Below are 12,467 nucleotides of genomic sequence, written 5' to 3'. Positions count from 1 at the left end.
CTTCAATATTTTCTGATACTGGGGAACATTTCCTATTGTTCCAACTTGTGTTGAGGCTTTTCTTGCACAGAACAGTGCAGATTGCTTATGCATCTCTGCCAGCTGTTAAACTGCTTCAAAGTTACATTATTCTTTTCTTTCATATAGATTATTTCCTGATGTTTCATCTCTAGCATTGCCAGATGTCTTTTCTAGGCCACTGATTTAATGGAATATTATTACTGTTATTTGTAGAAGTCGCTCTTCACTTCCTTCCATTTAGAATGCATCAGCTCTTTAGTATACACTTTCCTGTATGGCTTTTGTAACTTGATGAAGTACACCAAGTTACATACAACATTTATAAATTATTATTAGGACTGCAAATACCAAACAGCTTTGGTTCCCCGCTCTGCTTCTTTGAAATGGAACTTAGACCTGTGGCTCAAAAGTATTGGTTTATCTTTTACATGCCCTTATATTTTGTACAATTGTTGGTATTAAGAAGTTAAAGAAATTTGGAATTACAAATTGAGGGTTGTTGGGTTTTGAGAATTTCTGAAAATCTGATTGCTTCAGTAACTGAATTTGGATTCAAGAGTTAGTATTTAAAAGTCTGCTTTTTAAAAAAATCTGTTCTTTAATTGGCTCCCAATTATTAATACATGTGAAATCAGCGTTTCTGTAGTGTATTTACTTGTGAACACATTTCCATTTGAATACAGACGCATTAAAAATACATGTCATAGACTCCTAACTAATGTTCTCATTATTGTACTTTTATGTTCTGGCATCCTCCAGAGCCCCTTCTGGCTCCAGACCCCTTCATGCTGAGAATGGTACAATTTGTATCATACATGCTGCAAAATCATGGCTTGGTTGTGACTTCCTATTGTCATTATTCCTCAATATACCTGACATATTTTCTTAGTGGTAAGGGTGGGAAAATCAGTTCAGATAAAACTGTGTGGACACAGTTAAGAGAAGTAAGCTGTTCCGTTTTATTGAGTCCACGTTCATTTATCCCTTGCTCAGATTTGGAGGTCCTGAGAAAGGTGTCTGCTGTGCGGTTTTTACTTTCTGATTATTTTTCAAGGTGGAGGATTTAAAACGCATATTTCATTTGTGCAGGACATTCAGAGGTGTTAAAAGACTGGTCAGATGATCTGAGGAGATTGTTAGGGTTGTACAAGGAAAGCAGTTAGGAAGTCTGAGTTAATAGAAATTACCATTTTTCATATCGATGAATTTGGCAACTGGAATATAGGGATGATGGACACCAAGGGAGGATTTGGGAACAAATGAAAATTTACTGTCATATCATGAAAACCTTGCTTAAGTGGAACAAATTGTCCACCTTGGAAAGTGTCCTTTTCCATGAGAGATACTGCTAATTAAATAACTGAAACCCATCTGGTACCTATTTTAATCTCCAATGATTACTTTATGGATTCCATGCTGTGCAGAGAGCCAAGGCTCATAGTGAAGGGCAAGAACTAAAAAACGTGTTTGGAGTTTAAACTTATTTGAGATTAATTTCTTTACCATAGCTTTTGTTCAGTATCAGCATCAGCGTTTTTGGATCAAACAGTTTGTGCATGCAACAGAAGTAAAAGCAGGACTGTGAAAGGTGAAGATAACATGCAGTCTTTTCAGGAAAAAAGCTGTGAGCCTTTTGGAAAAATGGAATCAAACTGACCCCTACTGTGAGAAAAGTCTGTTAAAATTAACCTAATAAAATCATCTGAGAAAAGTGTATATGCCTGGCAAAATGTTTTCTCTTTCCTCCAGAACGCTCCTTAAGTGTGTAGCTGTGGAAGGGGTTTCTAGCTGCAGTTTAGCTACCTGTGAATATCCAGGTTGAAATACGGACTTTGAGATCCATGGATACTCAAGTATTTGGAGGAGTAATTTCACTGATAACTTTCTGGCAAGGTGCTAATTCACCAGAGGAAGGGATTTATAATTTGATGTAGTATAAGGTGCAGATCAGTGAACTTTGCTGCTGAGATTCCTGAGAGCTCTGTAGCTTCTCTGATAGGTAGGAGATGACTGATTTCCTGCAAACTAGCATGTCATGGAGGTAGCTATTGCAAGATGATGGCACTCACACCAGTGCCTCCAGAATCTGGCATTTGGTTGAGTTTTTAAATCCACTCTTTGTCCTTTATTCTCCCTCACCTAAGAGTATTTTCTTTGTCAGTGTTTTGTCTTTTTAAATAACCAGAAAATTCCTTATAAAAAAATGAGTTTAAGAAACACTGAGATTCCACAATTCAGCATGCAGACACACAAAAGTAAGATGAGGCATACAAATATGCCTTTGTCCTTTCGTGCAAACACTTCAAAATGTAGCCTTCAATTTCATAGAAACATACTGTTATCCAGAGCAACATAATACACATTTTGCCAAAACATGAGAAATATATGTGTATGTATTCTGTGAAAGTCATTTAGCAGGAAAGTACGTATAGAAGCACTACAAAAATAGACTTCACAGTAATAATACAATAGACAATAGAACTTAGAATAGAACTTCTTGTGTATGTATGAGTGTGAAGTGCTGGGGGAAAAAAGCTCTACAGGGACCAAAGCTTACCATAAAAAAACCAAACTTGTTAATCTAGTCTGCAAAAGCAGACCCCTGATAAACATTTATTCAACTACGATGAACATTAAGTATTCTGTAAAAATTGTTAAAAATTACCAAGCAAGTTGTCATAACTGGAAAAAATCCTGCATCTAGTATTTGAAAAACATGCCATTAAGTACCGTATTTTAACATATATATTCTACATGGGGATAGAGTTAATACAGCATATTCAGCCTTATCTTAGCATTTCATAAATTCTGAATTCTTATCCAAGCAGCTTCAAAGATCCTTCCATGTTACTTGCATGCCTAGGTTGTAGAAAGAAAGGAAGAGTGATGATTTAAAAGACTAGAACCAGGCTTTCATCAAAGCTCTATCTCTAATCTTATCTTTATAATCTTTTCAGACAAGCTAGAGGCTGCTACCAGGGGAGTAACAAACTCCATTCCCAATAGTAATAAAATATAGTAAGTTGTGGATGGCTGCTCTTGCAGAGGGTGTTAGTGATAATAAATTTCTCTCATGAGAAACAGTGATTTTTATGTTTTCATTTTCAGGTGAGAACACAGTCCTGTGCTGTTTGGGCACAAATTAAAAGTAAGTCAATTTTCCCTTCAATGAGAAAACACAAGTTGTCATGGCTTTGCTTGGCAGCATAAACTAATAATTGCTGTGGCTATTTCTTCGTTTGCCGTTAATGGTCAGTTGACTTTGAGGATTGGAAAGGTTAGAGGCAGATTTGCCTTGCACTTTGGTATTCCATTCTGATGGATTCAGTAAGCTATTCTAAAATGGATTCTCTAGTTTCTCCCTGCTTTTCAGTATTACTCTTTTTATACATCACATCCAAATCTTTACAACAATTTTTGTGCACAAAGGATTTGAAGCACAGAAGATGCAAAATTTTAGAAGCCTGTTTTAAGATAGTTCTGTATTGTCTTAAAGATATTTAAAACATTTTCTGGCTTTTAGAAGCCACATTATTTATTTTGGTATGTTCAGGCAGTCCTTGGAGGATTGAGTCCTTTTTATGAACTTTGGAAAATAAAAGACACCATGTAAAAATGAAAAATATGGCTCATTTTTGTGCTTGTAAGTACAGTTTCTTAAAGGTATAATGGCACAATTTTAGAAGCCAGTGAATTTCTCAGCATGGTTTTATCTTTGTTTTTCTTTTTGACTGTAAAATGTTTCCAGTTGAATGAGTTTACCTCAGAGGAGTTTGGAATCCACTAGAGATCACGTTTCCCTCCTTTCCACCATGGTGGAAAGTACTCTCTTTCCATTTAACATTTACCCATTTCATCATGTTTCAGCAAAAAGCAAACATTTACCTCTCCTGACAAAGAAAGTGGCACCACTGGAGTCCCCTACAAACTCTAAATTCTGCTTTTGAGTTGAAAGACTCACAAACTGGAGTTAGGAAATGCAGTGACAATGGAGAGTGAGACAATACTTTGGAATGATAATAAATCATGTGATGCTTGGAGTGCTTGAGGTGCATCTCCTCCACTGTTCACAAAACCTGGGTCTGACTATTGCTATTACTGATCTTCTGGTGACAACTGTGTGTTTATTTCTAGGTTGCCTTTTGTTGTTTACTCCTGTGACCTAGTTCATTTACCGCCATACTTAGAATATAATTAGGCAGTTTGTGGTTGTAGAAACTTGGCTAAGATGAAGGATTCCCTAGGTTTGAGGGCTCTATTGCTAAAGCTGTATAGGCAAGAGCTGTAAAATAACTCTGGAAAGACAGAAAACTGTCCTTTTCTGAATTTGTCATTTATCAGCTTATAGAGCATCGTCAGAGGCTGTCTTACGTATAGGTGGATTTTGGTTTTGGGATGAAGAGAATGGGCATTGGAAGATGGGAGTAGGACAGGTGAGGGCTTTGGCTTTCTGTTGTAAATCCATTTGCCTTTCTATTGAATGGACTTCTAGCCACACAGCGTCCTTGGCCTAATGTACTTCTGCAGCTGGAGAAGCTGAGAGTATTTTTGGCTCACTGAATCCTTTAAGGAGTATTTCTTAATTCAACTTGTGTGGAAGGCAAATCTGTAAATTAAATCTAAACCAAATGGGCCTGTTTCAGATGCCGTCTAGACAAAGCTACACATTGTATGATAAATCATTGTCATAAAAAGTGGTAGAAAGCTGTTAAAAGCACGCTTCCTTCTGTCACAAATAAGTAAAATGAATTTTCAGGGTTTTTCACCAGAAATACTCTACAATGCGTAGGGAAGACAGTTCTGTCATTTTTATGGAGGGCTGACATCTGCTCTAGAGGTGCATAACTTGCTTATGGAAACTGGTGTTACACTGATACAAGGACAGGTATAACTTTTACCAAAACTGAACATGCTTGTAGGTTGAACAGATTTTCCTTGTAGGGTCCCTGTCTGAAATTCTTTACTTTGTCAGACTCACAGTAAGTTTACAGGTGAGCGGTGCTGCACAGGTACAAGCCTTGCTTCACTGAGCAGTGTTAGGCAAAGATGGTAAACTGGTCAGGTTCTCCTTATGGCTCTGTATGATTTTTTTGTGCTTCACATCAATTGTTGAGGGTGTTTCGGGTGAATGCTCAGCCAGTTTTGTGCCTGTACATTCAAATGAGCCAAAAAAGAGTTAAATTCAAATAATAGAAGTTGCTTTTCTGACATTCAGGCACTTGGATTCTCATCGTGGGTATATACGGTAATTTCACGGAATAAGTGCCATTTTTGCAAAGATTTACATTTTTGCTAAACATTAAATACTCATGCTTGCAAGATTTAACAGCAAGTAGAGTTGTGGAATCTTGCAGGAATAAGATCCAGTATCCTAGATGTCTGTGGGAAATCCAGTAAGAAATAGGTAACCTTTGACAAATGCTGAAAATGAGATAGAGGTGGCTGAAAGGGGTTTAATTTCTATTTTCTCAGGTTACCTTCACCAGTAGTTCTTAGTAATTCTGGTTTTGACAGCAAATCACTAAGCCTTCTGTTCTGTCCCTGTGTGGCTTCTGGTATTATGAGCTTGGGTAAGGCTGTCATTGCCAGGTTTATTTCTATTCTGTCACTTGGGGGGAGGGGGAGGGGGGAGGAGGAAGAATGGGGAAGATGAATTGTGCGCAGATCTTAAAAATTTTGAAGGAGATACGTTGAGCCATTTAATGAAGTACTAGGATTTTCTGGCGCCAGAGACCACCTTGGCATACAATTTAGACTGAAATTGCCAGTGATGAGAGGGGAAAATGTTGACATTGAGTGTCTGAATAAAAAAAAAAAAAAAAGAAAAAGGCAGGAAACTGAGGGATGGAGAAGTATAATCACTTTGAGAAATACACCATTTAATCTTACTTCCTCAACTGGACACTAACTACTAGCTGACTGCTAGTCACCTCCATTACTACTTGACTGAGCAGCACCTGAGTTTTGTTATAGTGCTTTAGCTTTGGGCAGACTCAATTCAGTCACCAGACAGAAGCTACACTATTTTTTATATTTGTTCATTTGAATTGTTTGATATTTTCTTTCAGATTTATCACCCACTCTGCAATATATGACTGCTGTTGGATTTGGGTCAGTTGCTGCTGTCTGCCTTATACTGTTCCTGTCGTTCTCAGCAGCACGGTATGTATTGTTATAAACTCTGGTTTTGTGGTCCTCCTGCACAAGGCTTACAAGTTTTTCTTTTCAGGTAGTTTTTCTTGACAACCTGCTTGGTTTAGGTCTCTTGGGTGGTTAGAAACTATTATCAAGAGTTCCTTCAGTGGCCACTAATGCTGTCCATTGCTTGAACTGATGCCCTCTATATCTTTGCAATCGCTGGCAGAACATCTGAAAAGTATGGGCCTCATCTTAATAAAGGAAGGATTCGGACAGTGAGTAGCACCAGGAATTTAGTTCAGAGGTGTTTTGTTTTAATGGTAACTAAATAAATGAGCTTTATATGCTGTGCTACTCCAAAAGTGAAGTCATACCAACAGAAATGTACTTTTCATATGTAAGGAGCTAATTTCTAGTCTTCCCAACTTTATTCGGAAGGCCTAAAAGGATTGTATTTCAGTAGCGGTTGATCTTTAGCTAAAGGCCACAATAAAAACATGTTAGCAATTTTTAAGAAACTGATTTCTTTCTGTTTCATGATCCTTCATGCAGGGGCAATAACTTTATGACTCTCTTCCTTTCAAAGGTAAAACAAATACGTGACTTTAAATAATTGTGAATGTCTATGTGTGTGTAAAATTTCTTGACTAAAAAATACATCTTTGTTGCTGTTTTAATATGTTTATCTTTAAGAATAGAATTCTGACTTACGTCCCTTGAAAGGTCAGAAGCCTCCAGCTTGGGGGCTGTGAAGTATAGAGCATTAATTGGTTAAGCTGCTTATTTGACATTCAGAAATAGAAGCAGCTAGTCTTATACAGGACTGGAGAAAGTAGGATTATTTGGATTATTTGTAGCTGTCTAAATTTTAAATCAGTTCTTACAATCTAAATTCCAAAATAAAGGTTCCACGGTGATTTCTTTTCTTCAAGTAGCTAAAGAAAGGGCGTCTCAGGATTACCTTGGCAATAGGATGCAGTGGTAAAATTGAGCTTGCAGTCTTGATTGGGTTTGGTTTTTTGAAAAACCTTGTCAGAGTCAGCTTTGACATTTGAGGCAGAAGGGGCTATAACTGTCCTGGTGTCTAAACTAGCACTCCTGGCAGAGGGCTTATTGCAGGAGGAAGGACGTCCCTGGGCTGTCATGGTGTAAAAGGCTCCTCAGTTATTTCAGTTTCTCTGGCAAAAATGTGGCAGAGGGATATAAATACTTTTTAAAACTGTGTCAAATCAATTAGCATCACAGTGATAGGAGAGCTATTTAAGATAATAGTACTGGAAGAATCACATATGAGTATGAACCAGTTGTGAATGAGTGTAGAGAAGATTAGGTCCTGAACTTCCATTTCAGTTTTCTTTTAAAAAGAGTGAGAGCAAAAAAAACCCAGGTGACATCCTTAGGGAGCTGAGTACATTGAGTACTTTTGACAGGGGTCATGCTGTAATGTGGTGTAATGTTGGGGGCCAGGACTCAATAATTAAAAAAGTATCTTTTAGGCCCTTGATCCCATGTACAGAGAAATTCTTGAATCTGTTCTCCTGTTTTAGAGAACATCAGACAGAATTCTTGGCAGAAATTAAAGCTGCCCCATCCCAGTAGGAAGCAGAGAAGAAATGACCCAGATGTCATTTGTGAGAAAACCCTTCACAGTGCTCACTAGAAGTAGCTGTATTGTTCATAAATTACAAATACTCTTTTAGTTTTAAATAAGTATCAGTTTAATGCATTTCTGAGTAAGAATGTGATTTGAAAAAATGTGTGAAGTCAGCCTTCTGCCCTGTCCAGTTGTAAAGTCATGGTCCTGTTTTAGGCACTGTACTCCAAGAAAGATGTTGCCCATCAGGAGAAGGAGACAGAGGAACTTGACAAGACAGACATGAGATCTATCTGATCCAACTGCGAGTAGGGTAATCTACTAGTAGGTTGCTTATCCTGGCTGAGAAGAGTCTGCCAAGAATCATGATATACAAATATACAAGAAGTCATTATAGAAAGACCAACTTCCTCCTGTCCATAGTGCCCACAGTACATGTACCATCCATGGGCAGTATACCCATGTGCTTCTGAACAGTAGGAGAGAGAGGCACAGGAACAGATTGCTGCGAATGCTGTGAAACCATGGCTTCTGGGTGGTCTGCAAGAGCAAGTTAAACAAACGTTTGTCAGGAATGACACACTACAGCTGATTTTGCTGTGGTGTCAGGTGAATGGTCTTGGATTCTTTCGTGGGGTCCCTGTAAGCTTTCCTGTTCTGCAGCTTCTGTCACAAAGGACCACTGTATTCAAGCGCTCACCAGCTTGCCACGTGTCTGCTGCCTCGGGGATTATATTAACCACAGTGGGACAGATTGTGAATTCCCACTAGCATGGTTGCTGACAGCAGTTTTAACTGTTCCTCAGTGAATGAAAGTCTGACACTGGATTCACAAAGTGCACAGCCTGACTGCTGATGTCCTTAGATACTATTTTTTTCCATTTAAAAATGCAATAGACCATAGTTTTTATTATTAAGGTGCCCTGTCACACATTCACTTTGCTTCATTCCTCCTAATCCTTTGCTTCCTTTTATATGTGATGCCCATTCAGATGCATAAGGACAGTACGAAAACTTCAGCTTTCTGAAGATCGGCATTGGGCATGAGTGTTGTTGATGCCAAGGTTAACGTAGGTCAGGTAGCCATCAGACCCTATGGGAATGCTTCCTACCTGCGGCAATGTTCAGAATTTATACCAGCACCTTAGGTCTTCAAAAAACTTTAGAAACTCTGTCATTTATCCCATCAATATGAGTGATGCAAGTTCTCTGTCAGGTCCATGCTTGAGTCTTGACTGGTTTTTCAGTATTTTTTTTAACTGGAGTTTTTTCTCTTTCTCCAGCTCTTATCTCCACAACACAGTGCACTCCACGCCTGCTGCTTTAGCCTGCGAGGCTGTACATTTATCTGCTACAATGGACATGGCACAAACAGGGATTACATCATCATTCCTAGAGACTGAAAACATCTCTCTTCTCTGATGTGTTATCCCCTGAAGTCAGCATAGAGAAAATGCCAAAGCCAGCATCTGTTGGGTATGGACGTATCTGCACAGCACATATGTACTATAGCATGGGCAGTTGAAATGTGTTTGTTATTGAAAGTGAGATGTTTATTGTCTCCCCTTGTTTCCAGATGGTGTGGTATGTAAAGGAGAACCTTCCCCCACAAACAGGTTTGTGTCAGAGACATTAGCATGCGTCCTGTGTGTTGGCCATAGGCTTTCAGCTATTCCAGCCACATGAACGCCTGATAATGAGTGTCTGTATTGGACTTTTATTACATGAATAATCCCCTGATACAGTTGAGACTGTCTGAGGATCAGCTGCTGCTTTAAATACCCTAGGACACATAAACTGGCCCATTACGAGAGAAAATACAGATCAACCCTTATATCAGATAAAGTGCCTGTTGTATTTCCAAGTATAAAGCTAGAAGACTTATATCAGTCACTTACGGGTAGCGGTACTTAAATAGAAAGTACAGAGTTGTTAGCCATGAAATTGTCACACTTAAATAGTGTCAGCAACAGATGTGTTCCAGAGATATTGCAATCATTGCTCATAGCAATTAGCAATAATTGCAAATAATATACCAATCTATAAAACTGCAGTTTGCCAAAAAGCTGAGTAGCTTTAATGGCATGTGAAACTAATTTAAATGAGGAGCTACCTGTGTTAAGTGCAGTTTTGTTAATCTCTGTTCTGTAATTACAGCTGAGGAAAGCCATTAAATCATTGTCTGGTTAATGAGCTGGTGTGTAACATCTGGTTAGAGTCACTTAATAAAGTACAATTAACCAATTTCCTATGGCATACTCCCAGTTAATATTTTTTCCTTCTGTAAGAAAGAATCAAGTGCCTTTGATTTCTTCCACTCCTGTTCAGAAGTTGCTTTGAGATGTATTAGCAAAATCATTCTGTTAACTGGTGAAATAAAGAAGCAAGAGTTTTGGTTTTTACTCAGTTCTGTCATTTTTTCCAAGTTATGTTTTGTGTTTTACCACTTTGAATATATGGTTCCCGTTTTTGGAATTCTAAATGTTTCTGATTCTTGCTGGCTTTATAATTTTAGACGTTCTGTCTCTCTAGGTTGTGTAATTCCTTTTTTGGTGTTTAAAAAGGGTATTTTAAAGTGTAACAGCAGACTTCATAATTGCAGGCAGAGAAGAATTACAATCAAAATTACATGAGAGAGCTTTTAACTGCTGCATCTAACTGGTGGTGCTTTTTTCAGATCTGGGCAGATACCATTTCTGTTATCCAGCATTTCCACTGCTTACTAAATCTGCCCTTCAAGTTAGTAAGTTTTCAGTAGTTAGTAGCTGAGTAAGAACACCTTTGTCTACATTAGTGATTAAGAGTTGCTAACGTTTTCCTTCACCGATTGAGAAAGAACAACGTAACTGTTCATACTGGGCTACTGTTACTTAATTTTTCAGTTTCTTCTGCGGAATTCATTCTCACACATTCTGCTCGTAATTCCGTTTCTCAATGGAATAGGTTGCCAAGGTTTGGCGTAGCGGTACAAACTGCAGCACCTCGTTCTGGTCCATTCTCCTGCTGCTCTGGGTCTGTGAGAGAGTTCATGAGCAGCTGTTCCTGAATAAGAGAGAGCTGGAGAGGCAGGAAATGTTTTAAAGAGACAGACATGCCATCCCCTGTGAAAGAAAACGTCTTTCCCCTTTTACTAAGACCAGCAGTGTTCCAGTACGTTATGCAGGACCAGGAACATAAAGTGCATCTTGTCAGTGGGTATAGTTGGAAAGTTGGAGGTCTTCATGTAACCTTCAACAAGTAATTTCTTTTCTGTGTGCCTCTCCTTTACCTAGCTTGTCTATTCATAATGTAAAGTTTTCAGAGCAAGGTTTCTTCATAGCAAACATCCACGCTTCTGCTGGGACTTAGATAATGTATTTAACGACTCGTTTGGACATCTCTGCACAGCAAAGTGGTGCAGCATATTAATACCCAGGAATGGACCGATAAGGGAGAAGCGATGAGGCAGGACTCCTGGCCATCTTAAGTTCTCCAAAACAGCTACAGTCCTGCAAGTTTCCGTCTTTCCCTCTGCCTCCTTTGTCACTCTTGGCAGACCTACCTCTGGCTGTGAGCCTGTCTTCATCTGTCGTGTACTTCTCTTTCTTCCATCTACATCTGTTTCAGTTTAATGTGGGAAGAATAGAGAAATAATTTAGCCTTGCCCTCCTCAGATAATTGTGCAAATGTTAACAGTTCATTTGTTAGAGCCTCTCTCTTTCAGAAACATTGCTATATTGCTCCCAAGCTTTCAAGTTATATTTTTAAAATTATTTTTTAGGGAAAGTAAAAAGGCTTAAACAGTAGGAAATTAAGAATTAGCTAGAATAGAAGAAGGTTCTTAAAAGTTCTACTCAGAACAACTGTTATAGGACTGGACAAAAAGAATAACATGAAATTATAGTGGCTGTACTTACTTTTGTCTTACAGAAACAAGCTTGTACAGTGAAATTAATCTGGTTTAAGAGTACTGCTAATGAAGGCCAGTTCTCTGACATTTCATTAGAAGGAAATATGCCATTATGCTAGAAAGAGTTTCACTGCAAATACAAACTTTTATACTTCTGATCATATAGCTGATTTACAAAAATACTTTTTAGGAGAAGATAGCTGTAGTAGGTGCCACTTTGAAAGGGGCTTTAGAGTTAGAAGTGTGTGTGTAGAGGTACTTTTGTTACTCAGATTTATGATCCTTATACTCGTTTACGGAATGATCTAGCAGCTCTGTATTTTATTTGTAGCATCCTGCCGAACTAATTGTAACATTGACATAATCACACCCTCATGGTTCGAGAAATTCTAGAGACATTTCTGATTATCCTTCACTGCTGTTCCTTCAGTTAACACTGAAATTCTGCTTTTTCTTCCAATGCTTTTTGCTCTGCTTCCTCGGATATGCGTTCCACACCCAGGCCAAGTAAGGTAAAGCCAACTGAAGCTGCTTTGCTTTTATTGCAGATCTGTACCCATTCATGGTGCTATATTGAGATGTGCTATATTGAGAAACTGTTTGGTTTAGATACATACCAATGCCTGCATTATCTCTGAAATGTTTTCGTCTGTAGAAGAAACAGGAAATTGTTAGCCCTGGATAAACAATTCTGTGTAAGCTTAAGTTAAACTATTTTTTATCTTTTATTCTGTAATAGTGAGATAACATGTAGGATACTGTAAAAATCCAGCATTTATGCATGTAATTGTGATGGTGTGTCAAATGAAAAACCATTTATTGTAA

The 12,467-nt window shown here is 38.2% G+C and overlaps 1 protein-coding gene across 1 annotated transcript in view; it reads left to right on the top strand.

The window, feature by feature from the left end:
* Positions 1 to 10,145, top strand: part of SUSD1 (sushi domain containing 1) — a 57,222-nt gene extending 47,077 nt beyond the window's left edge. The window contains 3 exon segments of the mRNA XM_009329004.1: positions 3,130 to 3,169; positions 6,090 to 6,183; positions 9,037 to 10,145. Coding sequence (XP_009327279.1) covers positions 3,130 to 3,169; positions 6,090 to 6,183; positions 9,037 to 9,175 — 273 coding nt within the window. The 3' untranslated portion in view covers positions 9,176 to 10,145.
* Positions 10,146 to 12,467: the final 2,322 nt, after the last annotated feature.

This window comes from Pygoscelis adeliae, unplaced genomic scaffold, assembly GCF_000699105.1.
Source record: "Pygoscelis adeliae isolate BGI_AS28 unplaced genomic scaffold, ASM69910v1 Scaffold127, whole genome shotgun sequence".
Taxonomy (NCBI): Eukaryota; Metazoa; Chordata; class Aves; order Sphenisciformes; family Spheniscidae; genus Pygoscelis; species Pygoscelis adeliae.
This window is presented reverse-complemented; position numbering and strand designations above follow the sequence as displayed.